Source organism: Terrapene carolina, unplaced genomic scaffold, assembly GCF_002925995.2.
Source record: "Terrapene carolina triunguis isolate 2854851 unplaced genomic scaffold, T_m_triunguis-2.0 Scaffold422, whole genome shotgun sequence".
Classification (NCBI taxonomy): domain Eukaryota; kingdom Metazoa; phylum Chordata; order Testudines; family Emydidae; genus Terrapene; species Terrapene triunguis.
Genome location: NW_020664773.1, coordinates 433,070 through 455,500, shown reverse-complemented (window position 1 = coordinate 455,500; position 22,431 = coordinate 433,070). Strand labels below are relative to the sequence as shown.

The 22,431-nt window shown below is 42.0% G+C and overlaps 1 protein-coding gene across 1 annotated transcript in view; it reads left to right on the top strand.

The window, feature by feature from the left end:
- Positions 1–22,431, top strand: part of LOC112111355 (myosin-IIIb-like) — a 91,019-nt gene that overhangs the window by 16,075 nt on the left and 52,513 nt on the right. Inside the window, exons 3-7 of the mRNA XM_026658267.1 lie at positions 3,392–3,438; positions 3,788–3,853; positions 5,120–5,239; positions 15,254–15,339; positions 15,618–15,665. Coding sequence (XP_026514052.1) covers positions 3,392–3,438; positions 3,788–3,853; positions 5,120–5,239; positions 15,254–15,339; positions 15,618–15,665 — 367 coding nt within the window. The remainder of the gene's footprint in view (positions 1–3,391; positions 3,439–3,787; positions 3,854–5,119; positions 5,240–15,253; positions 15,340–15,617; positions 15,666–22,431) is intronic.

The following is a 22,431-nucleotide window of genomic DNA, read 5'->3' as shown; positions in this document are numbered from 1 at the left end:
CGACAGACTTCCTATTTTCTAATGACAAAGATGACTTCAACTTTTCAAAGTGCTGTGGGATATTTGACATGGGTGAACGGAATTGCAGGGAGACTAGAATACATTCAGTTAACCTAACTTTCCAACACGCGTGCACACACACACACACACACACTATATATGTATATTATATAGGGCTGCCGATTAATCGCAGTTAACTCACGCTATTAACTCAAAAAAATTAATTGTGATTTAAAAAATTAATCTCAATTAGTTGCACTGTTAATAGAATACCAACTGAAATTTATTAAATGTTTGTTGTTTTTCTACATTTTCAAATATATCTATTTCAATTACAACACAATACAAAGTGTACAGTGCTCACTTTATATTATTTTTGCTTACAAATATTTACATTTAAAAATGATAAAATAAGTATTTTTCAATGCATCTCATAGAAGTACTATAGTGCAATCTCTTTATCATGAAAGTGCAACTTCAAATGTAGTTTTTTTTGTTACATAACTGCACTCAAAAACAAAACAATGTAAAACTTTAGAGCCTACAAGTCCACTCAGTCCTACTTCTCGTTCAGCCAATCGTGAAGAGAAACAAGTTTGTTTACATTTACAGGAGATAATGCTGCCCACTTCTTAATTACAATGTCACCTGAAAGTGAGAACAGGTGTTCGCATGGCACTGTTGTAGTGTAGGGATATTAAAGAAGGTACTAACAGTGATTCCCCCAAGTGACAGTGGCCTCCCCCATAATTTGTCCCCCACACTTAAATCCTGCTGGTTTTTATTCTATTGGTATAACAGTAGCTGGTGTTGCAAGATATTTATGTGCCAGATGCGCTTAAGATTCATATGCCTCTTCATGCTTCGGCCATCATTTCAGAGGACATGCTTCCATGCTGATGATGCTCGTTAGAAAAATAATGTGTTAATTAAATTTGTGACTGAACTCATTGGGGGAGAATTTTATGTCTACTGCTGTTTTACCCACATTCTGCCATATATTTCATGTTATAGCAGTCTCGGATGATGACCCAGCACATATTGTTCATTTTAAGAACACTTTCACTGCAATTTGACAAAATGCAAAGAAGATACCAATGTGAAATTTCTAAAGATAGCTACAGCCCTCGACCTAAGATTTAAGAATCTGAAGTGCCTTCCAAAATCTGAGAGGGACGAGGTGTGGAACATGCTTTCACAAGTCTTAAAAGAGCAACACTCTGATGCGGAAACTACAGAACCCAAACCACCAAAAACGAAAATCAACCTTCTGCTGGTGGCATCAGACTCAGATGATGAAAATGAACATGCGTTGGTCCGCACTGCTCTGGATCGTTATCAAGCAGAACCTGTCATCAACATGGACACATGTCCTCTGAAATGGTGGTTGAAGCATCAATGGACATATGAATCTTTAGTGCATCCGGCATGTAAATATCTTGCAACACCGGCTACAACAGTGCCATGTAAATCCCTGTTCTCACTTTCAGGTGACATTGTAAAGAAGAAGCAGGCAGCATTATCTTCTGCAAATGTAAACAAACATGTTTGTCTGAGCGATTGGCTGAACAAGAAGTGAGACTGATTGGACTTGTATGCTCTAAAGTTTTACATTGTTTTATTTTTGAATGCAGGGTTTTTTTGTACATAATTCTACATTTGTAAGTTCAACTTTCATGGTAGAGATTGCACTACAGTACTTGTATTAGGTGAATTGAAAAATATTATTTATTTTATTTTTTTATAGTGCAAGTATTTAAAAATAAAGTGAGCACTGTACACTTTGTATTCTGTGCTGTAATTGAAATCAGTATATTTGAAAATGTAGAAAACATCCAAAAATATTTAAATAAATGGTATTCTATTATTGTTTAACAGCATGATTAATCTTTTTAATCGCTTGACAGCCCTAATATTATATTAATACCATGCGCATAATACCTATTAATGTGGTCTATGCTATACCTAACATATATGTATTGGCTAACATAGTGCTCTCTCTGCCATTCTTGGTACCTTCCCATTGAGTTTCTCTCAGATGACTCCCATATCCATATGGTTTACATTTTTTCCAAGGAGTTGTTTATCTGGGTATAAATGAGTGTCTGCATCTTCCTGAAGTCACATTCAGAAAAGAATAAAGGTGAGGTCACAGCTCTTAAGAGTTTACAATATAAATAGACTGGTAATGAGTGGGAACCTGGATTCCATTTGGCTAAATTACATTTTCTGCCTATGATACTGTTCTCTGAATTCGAAATGCTAATCTCCAATGATTCATATGCTCCCTGCAAACACTCCACTTCCTCAGAGTCCCCAAAAGCTCTCATATAGTTTTTAAAAGCTAAAATAAAGCTCTTCAGGTGTTTGTCTCCCCCAGAATTTCCTTGTGTGGTATGTTTACACTCTAAAATTCTGGACACACAATCTTTTGTGTCTTGTTCAGCTCCAGCTACCTGTTGGCATTTAGCAAATTAAATAAATAACCTGGGTCTAAGCATTTTTCTGTCCTTGGTGGGATTTCCAACTCTTTCCAGTGTAGTTCTATGGGCAAATTTCATTAATGTCTTGTTTGCTTACCTCTTCCAGATTATTAATGAAAATACGAAATAAGACCGAACCTCATCCTCCCCCTTCCTCCTCCCCCCCCTGCTCATTTCTTTGCTGTTTATCTTTGTGTTGTGTTTATGGTCTTTCAGCCAGTCTTCAGTTCAGGTGACAATGTTGTATCCAGGTTGTGCGAGACTGTATCACATCCTTCACTAAATTCAATTCTATTTTATCTGTTTTTTAACCGCATCCTGTAATTATTTAAATAACTTACCTGGTATGACTCTTTATAAACCTTCCATGCTGATTGTTGCTCATAGTTCAGTTGTCTTCGTGATATTCAGTGTTGTGTGGGTTCTGGTTTTTTTTGTTTTTGTTTACACTGTTAAAATATTCCCATTATTTTGCTAGGGATAAACGTTACAGGGTAGTAGTAATTGTCAGGATCCATCATCTTACTTTTTTCAGATTGGCACTATTTCTGCTTTTCTCCTTTCTTCTCACACTCCCCAGTTGTCCCTGACTCTTTCAAAGATCGTGGCCAGTTATTCAGTAAACTGATTAGCAATTTCCTTCAGTGTCCCAGATGCTACTTCCTGGGTTGCCTGTTTTAGGTTCCCGTACATTTTCCAAGTGTTCCTTTCCTGCTCTTAAGCTCATTGTTTTTCCAGGGTTTTGTTCATTCGTATTTAGCATGTGAAACTTAAACTTTTATCTGGGGAAGAGGGGGCACCAGGGCAAGCTTTCTGCACTTGTGGGGAGGTTTCCGTGTCTGCTGATGGTTTCACCTGGTTTGAAGGATGGGGCTGCAGAACTCAGTGTTACCTTTTTCTTTATCCAGCCACAGTCTCCAGAACAGGGACTTTGATGCCTCACATTAAAGCCAAGGTAAGAACCACGGGGTCCCCAGGACAGCCAATAACTGGGTCCTGGTGGCATGATTCTCCCACCTGGGATGTCTGCAATTAAGGAGGCAAGAGAGAATGGGGACAGGCAGCCCTGCACATTGGAATCTGTCTCTGCTCCTACAGCTCTTCCTCCTTTTATGGCATTGGGCTTTCCCTCTTGTCTCCTTGGCATGTGCATACTCACCTTTTCCTCCTTTGAAATCCATTCTCTTGTCCTTTTCCCAGCTGCCCTGTGGGCTTGTTCTTCAGATAGAGACAGGGCTCCAGGGCTGGGAGCTCAGGGGAATGATGTTGGAGTATGTGATATACATGTTTAGGTCTGGTTTCAGGTCTTGCCAGGAACAGACAATAACTTCAACAACACACGGAAGCAATCAGTGGGTGCTCAATTCCGGGTAAAGTACTGTTGTTTTATTATGCTTATTTAGTAACATGCAAGGAAATGCCGAAATGGCCCCCAGGTACCTGAGCATAGTCAATAGAGCTCCTGGCACATGGAGAAAGGACTTCTCTGAGCTACAAATGCACGCTGTAGTGGGGGGGGGGAGTCTTGATTTGCACTGCTGAGAGGGAGCTCCTGCTGCCAGAGCCCTGGCTGGCACTGCTGATGGAGTTTTCACCAACAGGACCATGGATCCAGGAGGGTCTGATTATTCTTTGTTTGCAGTGTTATAGTAGCTGTGTTGGTCCCAGGATATTAGCGAGAAAAGATGGAAGAGATCATGGTTGGTGGGTGAACCCTGGGCTTGGGGAGACTGGCCCTCAGCCCTGCCCCGCCCCTTCCACGCTTACCGGAGCCCAGCCCCCTCTATAGCTGTTGGCCCCTGCCCAGCGCCCCCAGCCCACCCCCCACACTGTGGTTGCTAGCCCCTGTCCAGGCTAGCGCCCCCAGAGCACCAGAGAGTTGGGCAGCGCAGCCCCAGCCTCCCTGGGCCGTGCCACCCGGCCCAACCCCCGACCAGCATGCCTTGGCTGCCCTGGGCCATGCCGACCAGACCGACACCCAGCTGACCGGCCTCCCCGCCCCTGAAGGTGCCCCACCAGCCGAGCTGCCAGCGCTGGGCGGGCGCCCGGAGCGGCCCCAGCCCCAAGCAGGCGGCCCTGGCCTCTGCCACAAAGGGAACAGCCTTACAGCAGGCAGGATGGGGCCTGGGGGTAGAGCATGGGTGGGGACATGTCAGGCTGTTTGTGAAGGTACAGTCTTCCCATGCCTACGATACCCGCCGCCCATGGATGAGGTAATATCTGTTATTGATATTAATATCTGTTGGCAAAAGAAGCAAGCTTTCAGTTTCAAGCTGACATAGAGGCAATGTACTCAGAGTGTCACAGCTAACTACAAGTTGGAACAGATAAGGAATTAACATGTTGGGAAAAGTATCAGAGGGGTAGCCGTGTTAGTCTGAATCTGTAAAAAGCAACAGAGGGTCCTGTGGCACCTTTAAGACTAACAGAAGTATTGGGAGCATAAGCTTTCGTGGGTAAGACCCTCACTTCTTCAGATGTTGGGAAAAGGCCATTCAAAATGAAGTGGCCAGTTGACACCTCTGTAGTCCTAGGACAAAGGAGGGTGAATGGGTTACAGATTGTTGTAACGAGCCAAAAATCAGGAAATTATTTGGCATACTGAGCTCCTGACCTGTGTCATTGCCTCCTACTAGCATTCCCTATCGGTGCTGATGGAGCGAATGTACTCTGCTAACCCACACTTTGTGCGCTGCATCAAACCGAACAGCCAGAAGGAGCCGGGCGTGGTTGACAGCCAAGTGGTGCTGGAGCAGGTGAGTGAGGGACTCAGCATCCCTTTAGCCAAGTCCTGTTAGGAACCAGACCTGTGACAGAGCAGGGGGCTGAATACAGCTAGGACTGAGCAGGACAAACCCCATTGTGAGGGTGGGGTTTGAAGACTGAATGGCTTGAATGAACACTGAAAGCTTATTCTTTCAGCAGGAGGGCCAATGAGGGGAGCAGGGAGCAGAGAAGGCATAGCTCTTTGTGGGATCTCCATCGTTCGGGATTTTTAAGATCAGGTTGGACAAACACCTGTCTGGGATCGTCTAGATAATACTTAGCCCTGCCTTGAGTGCAGGAGACTGGACTAGATGACCTCTCAAGGTCCCTTCCAGTTCTATGATTCTATACAGGACAAGCTGGGTCTCTTGGTTGGTACAACCAAATGCACCATTATGCTACTGGGGGGAAAGGAGGTTATGCTTACAGGATGGAGAGCTATTCTGGAAAGCAGTGACTCTGAAAAGGACTTGGGGATCAGTGTCGATAACCAACTGAACTTGAGCATCAACTGCAATGCCTTGCCTTGGAAGGCTAACGTGAATATTGGACATATATGTACAGGGGATTGGTGAGCAGGAGTAGGGAGGTGGTATTTCTTTTGTATAATACATTGGTGAGACCATTACTGAATGAAATAACGTTGAATTTTATCAATTAGCATATGTTTCATGTCTTTTGCAAATACAACCCCTCCCCTCCGACCCCCCCAAAAGCAACATCCACATAATGCATGTAATACGTTAAAATAACAGTCAGAGCCTAATAAATATTCTCTTCTTCGGCACAATGCTAAAAGGGCAAAAATTGCCACTGATTTGATCTCTATTTGGGACTGAGAAAAAAGCTAATCATTAGCTTTTGGGATGGTGACAAAAATTCTTTTTGATACAAAAGAGATAAAAACAAGCATGCTTTCAGCACCTGGAAAATTCTACAGTCCAAAAGATACTGAGGTAGATCTTCCAACACTCCAGATGTACATGGGGAAAAGATAAGATGTAAAGGAACTTTTCTATGTCTGCTTTACGGGACAGCAGTTTCCATGGTTTGGAATCTTAATTGAGTATATGCCTTACATAAATATAGGTTTGATTAAAAACGTGAGCTATCTTCAAAGTAGAAAACCAAAAGGCAAACTTAGAATTGTGAATCATAGCCAGATCTTCTTTGTAGTATCTGTCATCGTCTGTTTGAATAGTTGATTACGTTGATTAAAATATATCAACAGTAAGAGAAAAACCCAACCCATCTATAATAAATTGAAAGGTCTTATACCATGGAAATAAGGAGTACGCAGGTTGTTCCTCCATCTCCTGAAGGCGAAGACGGGGCCATCTATAATCTGGAAGAGCACAGAACTTAAACCAAAATTTAAGAAAAGCAGTACAGGTTCTACTACTTAAGAAAGAACACCCACCTCAGCATATAAAAATTGAAAGTCTCCTCAGAAAATTATTTTGAACAATCCCTAAGGCCGAAATATGGCCCTATGCCAAACTTCGGCCCCATAGACCATCTGTGATCTTATTTTAGCATTAAAAATTCTTAGTGCTGGGCAATTCTGTTCTCATCGTATGAGCAGGTAAAACAGAGCATCCCTTGAGCAGAGCTAAGGGCCATTTTGTTTTATAGAATCGTAGGACTGGAAGGGACCCCGGGAGGTCATCTAGTCCATTCCCCTGCACTCATGGGAGGACCAAGCATTATCCAGACCATCCCTGACAGGTGTCTGTCCAACCTACTCTTAAAAATCTCCAATGACGGAGCTTCCACTACCTCAGTAGGCAATTTATTCCAGTGCTTAACCACCCTGACCGTTAGGAAGTTTTGCCTAATGTCCAACCTAAACTGCCCATGCTGCAATTTAAGCCCATTGCTTCTTGTCCTATCCTCAGAGGTTAACGAGAACAATTTTTCTTCCTCCACCTTGTAACAGTCTTTTATGTGCTGAAAACTTGTCATGTCCTCCCTCAGTCTTCTCTTCTCCAGACTAAACAAAGCCAATTTTTTTAATCTTCCTTCATAGGTCATGTTTTCTAGACCTTTTATCATTTTTGTTCTTCTCTGGACTTTCTCCAATTTGTCCACATCTTTCCTGAATGTGGCACAAATACTCCAGTTGAGGCCTAATCAGTGTGGAGTAGACAGACTTGTGTCTTGCTTACAACACTCCTGCTAATGCATCTCAGAATGATGTTCCCTTTTTTTGCAACAGTGTTACACTGTTGACTCATATTTAGCTTGTAATCCACGGTGACCCCCAGATCCCGTTCTGCAGTACTCCTTCCTAGGCAGTCAGTTCCCACTTTGTATGTGTGCAACTGGTTGCTCCTTCCTAAGTAGAGTACTTTGCATTTGTCCTACTTACTTCAGACCATTTCTTCAGTTTGTCCAGATCATTTTGAATTTTAATCCTGTCCTCCAAAGCACTTGCAACCCCTCCCAGCTTGGTGTCATCCGCAAACTTTATTAGTGTACTCTCTGTGCCATTATCTACATCATTGATGAAGATATTGAATGGAACCGGACCCAGAACCAACCCCTGCAGGACCCCACTCGATGTGCCCTTCCAGCTTGACTGTGAACCACTGATAACTACTCTCTGGGAACAGTTTTCCAACTGGTTATGCACCCATCTTATAGTAGCTCCATCTAGCTTATAGTTCCCTAGTTTGTTTATGAGACGGTCATGTGAGACAGTATCAAAAGCCTTACTAAAGTCAAGATATACCACATCTACTGCTTCCCCCCATCCACAAAGCTTGTTACCCTGTCAAAGAAAGCAATTAGGTTGGTTTGACATGATTTGTTCTTGACAAATCCATGCTGACTGTTACTTATTACCTTACTGTCTTAAGACCATAAGAATGGCCATACTGGGTCAGACCAGAGGTCCATCTAGCCCAGTATCCTGTCTTCCAACAGTGGCCAATGCCAGGTGCCCCAGAGGGAAAGAACAGAACATGTAATCACCAAGTGAACCAACCCTGTCGCCCATTCCCAGCTTCTGGCAAACAGAGGTAGGGACACCATCCCTGGCCATCCTGGCTAATAGCCATTGATGTACCTACCCTCCATGAAAGCAGCATACAATCGAGTATCCTTAACCACGGGTTATTTATAAATCATACAAGATAAAGTAAAACAGTTATTAGTTGTGGCTATACCAGCCCTAAAGCAGGACTGCTTTTTGTGTAATAAATTAGCTTCTAAAGCTTGTATTTCAAGTTTAGACAATAAAAATCTGGAATAAATTTTCCCTGCCACATCTATCAGACTACTAGGTCTGTAAGAAACAGGATTCTTTCTATTCCTGTTTTAAAAATAAAATAGGAACTACAGTACTGGACTTCCAGTTAGACGTAATCAATCAAGTATGATTAACGGCAGTAAATAATTTAGCCAACACCACCAATTAAGATTCTCCTGAAAAATTTCAGCAGGGAGAAAAATCTTCCCCTGAAGCTTTTTTCTGTCGTTGGACTAAAATAAATGACTATACTTCACTGTTCTTTACTGGAGACCAGAGAGGTAAATCAGACAGAGGATTCCTCATTGCATCAACTATAGTAAAATTAGATTTAAAAAAACTGGTTTGGGGGGAATCATTAAAGACCTGGCCAAAATGTACTATCTAGGCTTCATCATTACTATAGGGTTCCTCAACTGAAGTGTCTCTACCAGTGCCTGAGGCTACCATCTCATTAAACATGGGATAATTTTTAGCTCTAGCTGCTGCTTCAAAATCCTTCCACAGATATCGAAGATATTCTTATTTTTTGTATATAATAAGTCTTTATGTCTTCTTCTGGCAGCTACTAAAATTCTTAAGTAAATTAGGAGAGGAATTGCATCTTACCCTGTTAGTTATGTGTGCTAAAGCAGACTTTTTCTTCACACAGTCTGCCTCAAATCAAGTGTGTTTATCTTTGAGAGCATTTTTAGAATAGCTAAAATCAAAATTGGTTTGTTTAAAAAAGGGTTCCCAAACTTTTTGCTGGCATGTCCCCATTTTAATAAATTATTTTTTCCCAGGACCCTAGATAGCATGGAGGAAGCCATTTTGAAGATTAAAGTGTGTCATCTGCACAGCGTTACATCACATGCACTGTATGTGTGAGGTCAAGTCACAATGGAGGACACCAGTTTACTCTACAAAATGACTTCATTCACACAGCATGACCTCATACCTATGGTGCATGTGAGGTCGCGCTGTGCAGAGAACGCCATTTTGTAGAGCAAAATGGTGTCCTCCATGCATCGTGACCTTGCACGCGCTGTACATGCTAGAGCATGCTGTGCAAAGCAAAATGATGTTCGCCGCACATTACGGATTGCTGCGACCCATAGTTTGGGAACTGCTAGTTTACAAACAAGTGATTGTTAGGACTTTACCAATAACAAATGTGATTGACAAATTTGAGAGGAATTTTTGGACTTAATAATTTGTCTCAGATGTTAGATTTCTAAGAGTCCTCCAATCTCCTAGATAATTTTGTCACAAATGTCAGGAGTTCATTTTAGTCTTTTACAACCACGTTGTTCCCAAGGGGTAATTAAGACATCCTCAACCATCGGAAACAAAACTCTCTTCAGAAAGGGCACATTGGGCATAATTATAAAGAGAGGTTGATTGCTATCTGGGCAAGAAAGTATTGAGAAATCCCTATAGAAGGGCCAATTAATTATAGGAATAATATAATCAAGAATACTACCACCAGTCAATGAAATAAAGGTAAAATGTTCTTCTTTCCCCCAAACTTCTTCAATTTATAGTTATTAAATTAAACATATCTAATAATGCCTTTAAATTTTGTCCAGAGATGTTAAGCACCTGATCTCTAGAATTTCGAGGGGGAAGTTCAAAAATCTCCTCAATGTTTTCTTTATTCAATGGTTAAAAATCTCCCAAAATAATTAGATGAGCCATTGAGAATTGAAGACCTACCATATCAATTTGCTCATCCAGACATGCCAACAATGACTCAGAATAAAATGGGGAGCTTATGGAGGGAAAATAACATTTAATACTAAAATTTGGAGATCAAGAAAAAAAATTAATACAGCCAGAATGCCCTGACACTTTGATTCCAAAAGTAAAATCTGGGCTTTCAGGTGGAAGGAAACCAGGGCGGCAAGTCCTCCTGATATATGACCCCTTTTAGACAAATGGCTTCCTTCATGGAGAGAAGATTCAAAATCAGGAAAGACTATGATTTCAGACTCAGCTAACCACGTTTCTTGTTTTTTGTTTTGTTTTTTCTTTTTAAGGTTTTAAAAATTAAAAAAACCCTCTGTCATTCATCTTATTTTTATACCCAGGTAAATTCCAGGTAAATTATTCTGGCAGAAGCTCTCCCTAGGTGGAGGGAAAGAAATTGGAGAATCTAGTCAAATAGGAGAAATTGGCCCAATAGCCTAATTGTAAGAATTTTGATTCATCTCCAAATATCACATTATTCTGTTGAGAAATCTGCTTGGAAGATAGTAAACATAAGGGAGGGGAATCCTCTTGGACTTCTGTCTCAAGACTCCCATAAAAAATAGCACCATTTCAGAGAAGGGGAATGGTAAAACTAGTGGCCCTAGTAGAAGAGACTGAAGGCTCAAATTTAGGTGATCCCATTAAATTAGTAGCACAAAAAGTTATAGAATGTACCTGAGGAAGAGATGATGTAAAATCCTGAGTTATATTCTCATAAGATAAAGGATAGGAACCAGCCTCTTCTTTTAGACACAAATAATTATACCTTAGATCCATCCTTACTCTATAGGATATTCCCAAATAATATATCTGCTCTAGAGATGAGGACACTTTGGCACCTTAGTTGTTTGCTCATCTTCCAAATTCTAGAAACTATATGGCAATAAAAAAATTCCACCTCTTGCCTCTCATGCATATTGTGAGAGTAAAGGTGCAACAGAGTTAGAAAGTAAATAAAAACAAACCTTATCAGCCAATTACTGATTTAAATGGATAGCTGTAAGGGACTGTCTGAACATACTCCCCTCGAAAAACTAAAAACTCAGTGGTCCATTTCTGTTAAATATCAGAGGGCCAAATTTTCAGCATTTTCTGAGACCCTAAGATATTTGAAAGATTTCTAAGAAAGGGAGAATTATCCCTTGAAATATTTAAATCAGAAGATGGTAAACCAAGAAGAGAAGAAGTCAGTTTATCTTAAGTTAGCCTTAGGAGCATTAATAAAGATTAGCACAATCCTATCTTGAGTCTGAGTTGAATTATCTATAACTTTAGGTTTTTCCATTTCCAGACCAGACTTAGCTGTTGGGGGACATGTAGCTTGCCAGTTAGACCAGTCTTCCCATAAGCCACTCAATACGATTTTAAATTCAAAGAGAGAATTCTTAATGCTCGCTATCTCCTCCAGAAGAGGGTTCATCAAAGATAACTAATGGAAACTTAGTATCATTAAAAGGAGGGTTGTAATCCACCAAGTCTGATGATGCGGGTTCATAGATACTTTTCTTGCTATTCTTTAATTCTAAATCTGTAAGATCCTTATCTATAAGATCCTTTTGTTGATAAAGCTACTTCCAGGGGGTTTCCTTCCCCCAGATTTTAAAGTAGCAGGGGAATCAGAACTGATGTGTGCCAAACCCCTGGTGGTAAGTAGGGGAGCTTGCTTCTTACAGAAGAAGTCAGTTAATTTAGACTGCAATGGATGGGAGGGAAGAGCATCTTCGCAGGCAGGCTTGCTAACCTGGTGAGGAGGGCTTTAAACTAGGTTCGTGGGGGATGGTGACCTAAGCCCAGAGGTAAGTGGGGAAGTGAGATACCTGGAGGAAACACAAAGAGGAGGGTACAAGTCGGGAAGCCTCCTGATTCATACTGAGAAATTGGCTAGTTATCTTAGGTGCATGTACACGAATGCAAGAAGCCTGGGAAAAAGCAGGAAGAATTGGAAGTCCTGGCACAATCAAGAAACTATGATGTGATTGGAATAACAGAAACTTGGTGGGGCAGTTCACATGACTGGAGCACTGTCATAGATGGGTATAAATTGTTCAGGAAGGACAGGTATGGGAGGAAAGATGGAGGAGTTGAATTGTATGTAAGGGAGCAGTATGATTGCTGAGAGCTCCAGTATGAAACTGGAGAACAGCCTGTTGAGAGTCTTTGGGTTAAGTTTAGAGGCGAGAGCAACAAGGGTGATGTCGTGGTCGGAGTCTGCTATAGACCACCCGACCAGGAGGATGAGGTAGACGAGACTTTCTTCGGACAACTAACAGAAGTTTCCAGATCACAGGCCCTGATTCTCATGGGGGCTTCAATCACCCTGATATCTGCTGGGAGAGCAATACAGCGGTGCACAGACAATCCAGGAAGTTTTTGGAGAGTGTTGGGGACAACTTCCTGGTGCAAGTGCTGGAGGAACCAACTAGGGAGCATGCTCCTCTTGATCTGCTGCTGCTCACAAACAGGGAATAATTGGTAGGGAAAGTAGAAGTGGGTGGCAACCTGGGCAGCAGTGACCATGAGATGGTCAAGTTCAGGATCCTGACAAAAGGAAGAAAGGAGAGCTGTAGAATATGGACCCTGGACTTCAGAAAAGCAGACTTTGACTCCCTCAGGGAACTGATGGGCAGGATCATTTTTATATTATTTTTATTTATTATCCCCTGGGAGGCCTCCCAATGCCGAGTAGAGTGGGAAGAGTTACTTCTTGTCTTACGTACAACACTGCTGTTAATACACCCTAGAATATTAACTTTTTTTGCTGCATCACATTGTTGACTCACATTCAATTTGTGATCCACTATACCCCCCAGATCCTTTTCAGCAGTATTACCACCTAGCCAGTTATTCCCTATTTTTTAGTTGTACATTTGATTTTTTTCTTTCCTAAGTGTAGTACTTTGCACTTGGCTTTATTGAATTTCATTGTGTTTATTTCAGGCTTATTCTCTAGGTCAGGGGTAGGCAACCTATGGCACGCGTGCCAAAGGCGGCACATGAGCTGATTTTCAGTGGTACTCAGACTGCCCGGGTCCTGGCCACCGGTCTGGGGGGCTCTGCATTTTAATTTAATTTTAAATGAAGCTTCTTAAACGTTTTAAAAACCTTATTTACTTTACATACAACAATAGTTTAGTTATATATTATAGACTTATAGAAAGAGACCTTCTAAAAACCTTAAAATGTATGATTGGCACGCAAAACCTTAAATTAGAGTGAATAAATGAAGACTCGGCACACCATTTCTGAAAGGTTGCCGACCCCTGCTCTAGGTTGTCAAAGTCAGTTTGAATTCTAATCCTGTCCTTGAAAGTGCTTGCAACCCCTCCCATCTTGGTGTCAGCCACAAATTTTAGAAGCCCTATTCTCCTATTATCCAAGTAATTAAAATATTGACTAGTACCAGACCCAGGACTGACCCCCCCCACCCCCCGTCGAACCTCACTCGAGACATCCTCCCAGTTTGACTGAACTATTGATAACCACTCTCAGTATAGTCTTTCAACCACTTGTGAGCCCACCTTATAGTAATTTTATCTAGACCCATTTCCCTAGTTTTTTTTTTTTAGAAGAATATCACATGGGATTATGTCAAAAGCCTTACTAAACTCAAGATATATCATGTTTACTGCTTCCCCCTCTATCCACTAGGCCAGTAACCCTGCCAAAGAAGGAAATTATGTTGGTTTGGCATGATGTGTTCTTGACAAATCCATTCTGGTTATTCCTTATAACTCCTTTTTATAACTAAGCATCCTGACAAATTGATTGTTTAATACTTTGTTCCAGTATCTTTCCGGGTACTGAAGTTAGGCTGACTGGTCTGTAATTCCTTGGGTCCTCCTTGTTTCCATTTTTAAAGATAGGTGCTATGTTTGCCCTTCTCTGGACCTCAGCCATTCTCCAGGAGTTCCTGAAGATAATTGCTAATGTTCCAAGAATGCTGCTAGTTCTTAAGTACCTTAGGATGAATTTCATCAGGCCTTGCCGACCTCAATACGTTTGACTTTTCTAAATATTCTTTAACCTCTTCTTTCCCTGTTTTGTCTTGCAATCCTTCCCCTTGTTGTTAATATTAGTTATGTTGAGTGTCTGGTCATGTTAACCTGTTTAGCGAAGACTGAAGCAAAATAGAGATTGAACACATCAGTCTTCTTGATGTCCTCTTTTTATTAGCTCTCCTTCCTGGCTAAGTAGAGGACCTACACTTTCCTTCATCTTTCTCTTGCTCCTAATGTATTTAAAGAACCTCTTCTTATTGCCTTTGATGTCCTTTGCTAGGTATATGTCATTTGGTGCCTTAGCCTTTCTGATTTTGTTCTTACATGCTTACGCTATTATTTTGTTCTCCTCCTTAGCAGTTCATCCATGTTTCTGCTTTTGTAGGATTATTTTTTTATTTTCAGGTCATTCATTCAAGGGCTCCTGATGGAGCCATTTTGGTTTCTTCCTATTCTTCACATTGGGATAGTTTGCAGTTGTCTTTAATATTGTCTCCTTAAGAAAATGCCAGCTCTCCTGATCTCCTATATCTCTTAGATTTTCTTCCCATGGACCTTACCCTACCACTTTTCTGAATTTGTTGATGTCGGCTTTTTTGAAGTCTGTTGTCCTTATTCAGCTGCTCTCACTTCTTCCTTTCTTTCAAATCATGAAATCTGTGATTTTGTGTTCACTTTCCCCCCCAGTTTCCCTCCAACTTCAGATTCTCAGTCAGTTCCTCCCTCTTGGTCAAAATTAAATCTAAAAAGGCTGACCCACCTGTTATTTTCTCCACTTTCTGAAACAATTTTGTCCCCAATACATTCCAAGAACTTATTGGAAATTTTGTTTTGCTGTATGACTTTTCCAACAGATGTCTCTAGATCAACCAGAAGTTATTGGTCTGGTTACAGGAATTTCTGTTTGAACTTCTTTGACCTATGCTGTGCAGGAGGCCAGACTTAGATGATCATAATGGTCCCTTCTGGCCGTAAAATCTGTTAATCTCTTTTTGAATCTTATTGTGCTCTCACCTCAGCTCAGGTACAATGGATTGCTGGAGACCATCCAGATTCGGCGAAACGGCTTTTCCTGGAGACCCTCTTTTGAGGAATTTGCAGAAAGGTTTGTTAAAATCATGAAATGTTGTTTGAAGGTCGGAAGGGAAGTGATTCCAATAATGGGGTGAGGGAATTGCCAGTCTGATCAACAGTGAGTGAAATGACCTGATTAAAAAGTGTGAAAAGGACCTAAGACAGTGGATATGGTATGTGTGGGGCAGGGGGAGGAAGTGGATGGGTACTGATTTGTGGTCATCCTTGCTGTAATGGGGACACTGGATCAGCTCAGGGCATCAGAGATTTCTCTCTCCCTTGTTGTTAAATTTGGTTTGTTTCTGGCAGATACCGAATTCTCCTAATTAAACCAGATGTCCCGCTCACACAGGAAAGGTAAGAACCTTCCTCTCTTCCCCCTATAGTCATGAGTAAAGAACAACACAGGAAATTTCTGAAGAGCCAAATTTGCTAAACCAACTTGATTGCTGTTGTGAAGGAATTGCAAACTGAATAGGTGAAGGGAGAAGCGTGGGAAGGGATCTTCCGATCAAGGGACTATAAGTACCTAGACAAAGAGATTTGGAGTTTGGTAAAAGCATTTGATACAGTGATGTATGGAACCTTTCTCCCTCAAATAATTCACATTGGCTTGGATAGAAATTCTGTCACATAGAGGAGAGACACCCGGCTGAAGAAGGAAAGTGATAATGGGGTGGTGTCCAGCTTTGGTCGGTCTCTCTTTCTCTCGCCCTCTCCTCCCCCAGTTCTTTATTGATGATCTGGTTTGTGTGTGTGTGCGCTGCATTCTTGCTTCCTACTCTCTGTACTCAGTGGTCCAGTTCCTGTGTTTGTGCGTGTATAACATTGGGTATAACATTGAGTTTGTGCATCTACCCAGTGTCTGCTGTTAGTTATCTGCCATTCAGACTGTTATGTTTTGTTCAGACTTAACTGGTTCATGGTTATTACATGTTTTGTTTGACAACTTACCTGTGAGTCTTCCTTCATATATTTTTTTTGATGTTTTGGGATTGCCATTCTGGGGTGCATCTATGCATAACATTATGCAATGAGTGTTTCTATTGTGTATTTATTTTATTTAATTTAAAATTTATTTAATTTTAACTCATGCTGCCTGTACATCCTTCTGCTGTTGAATGGCGATACTTTATTCAGAATTTCTGGAACTGTGTGCAGATCATGCAACTCTCCCATGCTGCTAGGTTACCCCAGATGCAGAACTGCTTAGGCTGTTATGGCATTGGTATTTATGATGGACTCCTGGAGCCCAAGTCCTCTTTTGATGCAGCTGTGCAGCATATCAGTGAGTATTTTGACACTGGAGATTCTGTTCTGTTAAAGAGGAAAACAATTTTTTGAAGCTCATCAGCAGCCTAATGAAACCATATGTGAATTTATTTGTGGCAGTTGACCCAGGACTGTGATTTCGGGGATATTTTTGTGATTGGCATAGCCAATGACCACGTTGGTGAATGGTTACTGGTGCAAGATGCTAAACCCTAACTTTTGATGCTGTGGTTACCAAGAGCAAGGCATTTGAGGGCACAGGCTGAAAGAGATTCTGTGTCTCAGACTGCTGCTACCTTTGTGTCTACGCTTAAACTATTAGCTGTTCATTATGCTTCCATCACCCAGAGTCATACGACACTATATACTCCTGCTCCACAGCCTCAGCAGCGAAAATTGCTTGCTTTTCAGTTTCAAGTGTGGTAATACAAATCACTTGGCCAATTTTTTTGCCTGCTTGGCTAGAACTGCTGAGTGCTGGGCTTGTGGAGAGAAAGGACATTTTAAGTTATTGTGCCATGGTACACTGGTTCATGACAAGAAGAGGCCTGAAGTGCATATTAGAGTCATAGACTTAAAGGTCAGAAGGGACCATTATGATCATCTAGTCTGACCTTCGGCACAACGCAGGCCACAGAATCTCACCCACCCACTCCTGTAATAAATCCCTAACGTATGTCTGAGTTATTTAAGTCCTCAAATCATGATTTAAAGACTTCAAGGTGTAGAGAATCCTCCAGCAAGTGACCCGTGCCCCATGCTGCAGAGAGAGGCAAAAAACTCCCAGGGCCTGTGCCAATCTGCCCTTGAGGAAAATTCCTTCCCGACCCCAAATACGGCGATCAGCTAAACCCTGAGCATGTGGGCAGGACTCACCAGCCGGACACCTAGGAAAGAATTCTCTGTAGTAACTCAGATCCCACCCCATCTAACATCCCATCACAGGCCATTGGGCATATTTACCGCTAATAGTCAAAGATCAATTAATTGCCAAAATTAGGCTATCCCATCATACCATCCGCTCTATAAACTTATCAAGCTTAGTCTTGAAGCCAGATATGTATTTTGCCCCCACTGCTCCCCTTGGAAGGCTGTTCCAGAACTTCACTCCTCTGATGGTTAGAAACCTTCGTCTAATTTCAAGTCTAAACTTCCTGATGGCCAGCATGGAAGCTGTTTCACTGGAGGTTTTCAAAACGAGGCTGGATAGCCAACTGTCTTGGATGGCTTAGACACAACAAATCCTGCATCTTGGCCAGGGGTTAGACTAGATGGTCCTTGCAGTCCTTTCTGACCCTGTGGTTCTATGATTCTATATTGGGAATGTGAAGCCACATGAGACCACCTTGTTGCCTTGAATACAATACAGGGACTCCAGTGTTGCCTTTAATACAATCTTCTCATGTGGAAAGGCACTGGAACTGGTCTCTCGTGTCATAGAAATTAATGTCAAGTATCAGGGGGTAGCCGTGTTAGTCTGTATCTACAAAAACAACAAGGAGTCTGGTGGCCTCTTAAAGACTAACAGATTTATTTGGGCATAAGCTTTCGTGGGTAAAAACCTCACTTCTTCGGATGCATAGAGTGAAAGTTACAGATGCAGGCATTATATACTGACACATGGAGAGCAGGGAGTTACTTCGCAAGTGGAGAACCAGTGTTGACAGGGCCAATTCAATCAGGGTGGATGTAGTCCACTCCCAATAATAGATGAGGAGGTGTCAATTCCAGGAGAGGAAAAGCTGCTTCTGTAATGAGCCAGCCACTCCCAGTCCCTGTTGTTTTTATAGAAATTAATGGTACACTGCTGAGGTGCATGGTGGATACAGGTGCTGAAGTTAACGTTCTCCCTTTTGGGTTAATTCATAATCTAGACATTTGCCCAACTACAGTGGTTATAAAAGCCTGGAATTTGTATGCTTTGCAGACAGTGGGTGAAACTGTGTTTTCTGTGCTCTACAAAGGCATAGCCTTGACTGCAAAGTTTTATCTTGTTAAAGATGCTGCTGTGAATGATGTTCCATTATTGTCCTATGATTTGTGCTTACATTTTGGTATCGTGCATGAGCTCTCCCAGGATATCTCAGGTGTGATTATGTCAGCTAGTTTAGAAGGGGATACCCAATGTATCATTCAGAGACACCATGATTTGTTTAACAATGACAGTGTTCCGTCCACGGGCTATGCATACTCTCTGCTGTTGGATTTGAACACCAAGCCCTTTGCACCCCCTGCACGAGATGTACCTCCTGCACTTGTGGACAAGATCTGAGCAGAACTGCAATGCATGAAAAATGATATAATCATTTGGGAGGTGGAAGGGCATATGGATTGGAGCTTATCCACGGTGATAGTATACCAGAAGAATGGCGATATTTGACTTCACAGATTTTAGGGCTCTTAATAGATATGAGAAACGTGAGCAGTTTCAGTTGCCAGCCTTCAAAGAGGTGACATGTTGGGTCAGTGGATCCCAGATTTTCTCTGTGTTGGATTACCGATCCGGTTATTGGAAAATACTTGTGTCTGGAAGTTTGCTTTCAGCATGCCATTAGGGAGGTACTGCTATCAATGACTTCCTTTTGGTTTAGTCTCTGCTCCTTGAAGTATTTGAGAGTGGTCTCTCAGCTCTTTGGTAATATCCAGGGTGCATGGTGCTATTTGGATGACATTCTTGTCTTTGATAAGACCCTTCCTGAACATAATGCTTATCTGGACCAGGTGCTAACCCGACTCCAACAAGCTGGCATAAAGTTGAATGTGGCCAGCTGCAGTTTAGCAAAAGATGCTGTAGAGTTTCTGTGGCATTCTCTGTCAGCGGATGGTGTGAAACTGACACCTGAATGGCTGCAAGCTGTTGCTTCACTACCGAAACACACAGATTGTAGCGGCTGTGTTCTGCCCAATTTTAGTACCCTTGCCAAACTGCTGAGAGATCTAATCTTGGGAGGATTAAAGAGACCAAACGGATTTTTGAAACAGTCTGCCAGGTCCTCTGTTAAATCCAATCTCATTCTCATTTTGATCCAAGGAAGCCCATAATGATTCAAATTGATGTATGCAATGAGGGTCTGGGCACAGTTCTGTTCCAGGGGGATGGCCAGTTATATACTCATCCTGTACTCTCACCCTGACAGAAGCCAAGTATTCCCAGATTGAGCTAGAGTTCTTGGCGATGGTTTTTGCTATTGTACACTTCAAAGTCTATTTACTGGGGAAACATTTTACTTTAGAAACTGATTTGCCTATTTTGGGCCTCTGTCATAAGACTGTTGATCTGCTGAGCATGAGGCTGCCACAGTGGGTTATCAGTTGCAGCAGTATGACTGGCTTTCATTTGGTACATTTCAAACAAAGATCTAATTTACTTGCCGAAACTCTTTCAAGAAATTCTGCTGGATTGGCACCCTCATGTGCAGAAATGGCAAGGTATGCTTTATGCTTTTTACTGAAAAGCTTGCCAGTTGACTTAAGGCAAACTGCTGCTCTTCAAGATGCTGAACTGTGCGAGGTGATGCATGCTGTACAAACGGGTCGGATAGACCCAGTTCTTAAGAGAATTTTGTCTACATTCTACAAAATTTGTTCTGAGCTCACAGTGAAGACATGTGCTACTCAACATATCTTATGCAGAGGAGCATGGGTGATCATCCTAGCATTCGACAAGCAGTCCTGGGTGTGACTCACGAAGGACATTTGGGAGTTATGAAGGTGATTCTGTGTAGTTATGCTTGGTGGCTAGGGCTGCACTCAGACATTGAGCATCATATGAAGGCATATTCAGCCTGCACAGTGCAGAGAACTACTGCTCTTCCAGCCCCTTTGATAATGGTAGTCGTAGATAGACCATGGCAGAGAATTGCAATGGATATTACTGGCCTATCGATTGCAGTGCATGGCTACATGCTATTGAGTGTTATAGACTATTACTCACATTACTTCTTTGCATTCATGATTTCAGAGAAGCTCATTTCTTGCTTAACCGCTTTATTTGTGATGTTTGCCCTACCAGAGAGCCTTCTTTCAGAAAATGGGACCATTTTCTTTCAGAAAATGGCGGGTTCCCCCGGAGTGCCACCTGGAACTGGGGTACCACTGAGCCTCCCTGACCCACCAGCCTGGACTCCCTTTACACTGTATTGCTGTGACCAGCCTGCCAAGCCCTCTCCCCGGCTCCAGCACACATACTGGTAGGGACACCAGCTGCAGAACATACAAATGCTGTGATCAGCTCTGCATGGGAAGGCTACAGCTAAGGAACAGCCCAGCTACTCAAGTGCACATCCCCCTCTGGAGTGTAAGCCTAAAATTATACCATCTTGTGCTGTACAGAGATCTGTACAGCGTACGCTCATGAAATTTGCCTCCTCCCTCAGTGTGGAGACGGATATGCAAAAGCCTTCTGCCCAAGTTACGACTCCCACACACTGGTTTTAGACAAAGCAAAAATAAGTTTATTAACTACAAAAGATAGATTTTAAGTGATTATAAGGAATAGCAAACAGATCAAAGCAGATTACCTAGTAAAGAAACAAAGCCACAAACTGAGCGTAACATACTAGATAGGTAGGATATGAATTAGCAAATTCTCACACTCGATGATTCAAGCAGGCTGCAGAGATTCTTAAGGAGCCAGCTGCACTTGCTTACAGCTTAAAAACCCCAGGTGTTTCTTTCACAGGCTAAAACTCCCCTTTAGCCTGGGTCCAACACTTCCCCCCAGTTCAGTCCTTGTTCCTCAGGGTTTTTCAGGAGTCGTCTTTGAGCGGGGAATCAGTGAAGAGTCCCGATGATGTCACTCACCTGCCTTAAATAGCTTTTGCATATGGCAGGAACCCTTTGTCTCCAAGCTTCGTTCCCATGCCTGTCAGTGGAAAAACACTGGTATTCCAAGATGGAGTCCAGTACCAGGTGACTTGGTCACATGACCCTGTAGGGTGCTAGCAGACATGAGTCAGAGGCTGTTTACAGCATCCTCAGGAAGGCTCCTGGGTGGGAGATAAGCTTTTCCTAAGGCCTATTGTTCTGCCTAATGGTTCATTAACTTGAATAGGCCCTTCCCAGCCAGCCATCTAGACTGATTACATTCTGCCTTGTGGGTGTTCCCCATGTGTAAACACATTTGTAATAGATACATAGACAATATTCCTAACTTCAGATACAAAAACGATACATGTATACAAATAGGATAATCTTATTCAGTAAATCATAACCTTTCCAATGATATCTCATATGACCTATCTTGCATAAAATATATTATGATTATGTCATAATCATAACATATTATTACTGTGAAGAATATGGGGTGCAGTGTCACAGGGACATGTTTTGTATCAAGAGAGTTTTGAAGGCTTTCAGATAAGTATTGGTCCAGTACATTATAAATCTGCCGCGTAACATGCCCAAGGAAATGGGATAGTGGAAAGACTGCAGGGAACTGTGAAGAAGCTTGTAGCTTGCATACTGGAGGAACATTGAGATACACCCTTCCCTATTGCATTGAGTCAGGATTTATATGATATTCAGAGTACACACCATGGAAGTACTGGAGAAACCCCATTCTATCGGTTCTTCAGCTGACCTATGAGGACTCAACGGGTAGTGATCAATGGCTCTATGTCTAGTTGGCAGCCGGTATCAACCGGAGTGTCCCAAGGGTCGGTCCTGGGGCCGGTTTTGTTCAATATCTTCATTAAAGACCGAAACAAAGAAGTCATTAAGCATCTCTGCCATTTCCAAGTTTCCTGTTACTGTTTCTCCCTCTTCACTAAGCAGTGGGCCTACCCTGTCTTTGGTCTTCCTCTTGCTTCTAATGTATTGATAAAAAGTCTTCTTGTTCCCCTTTATTCCC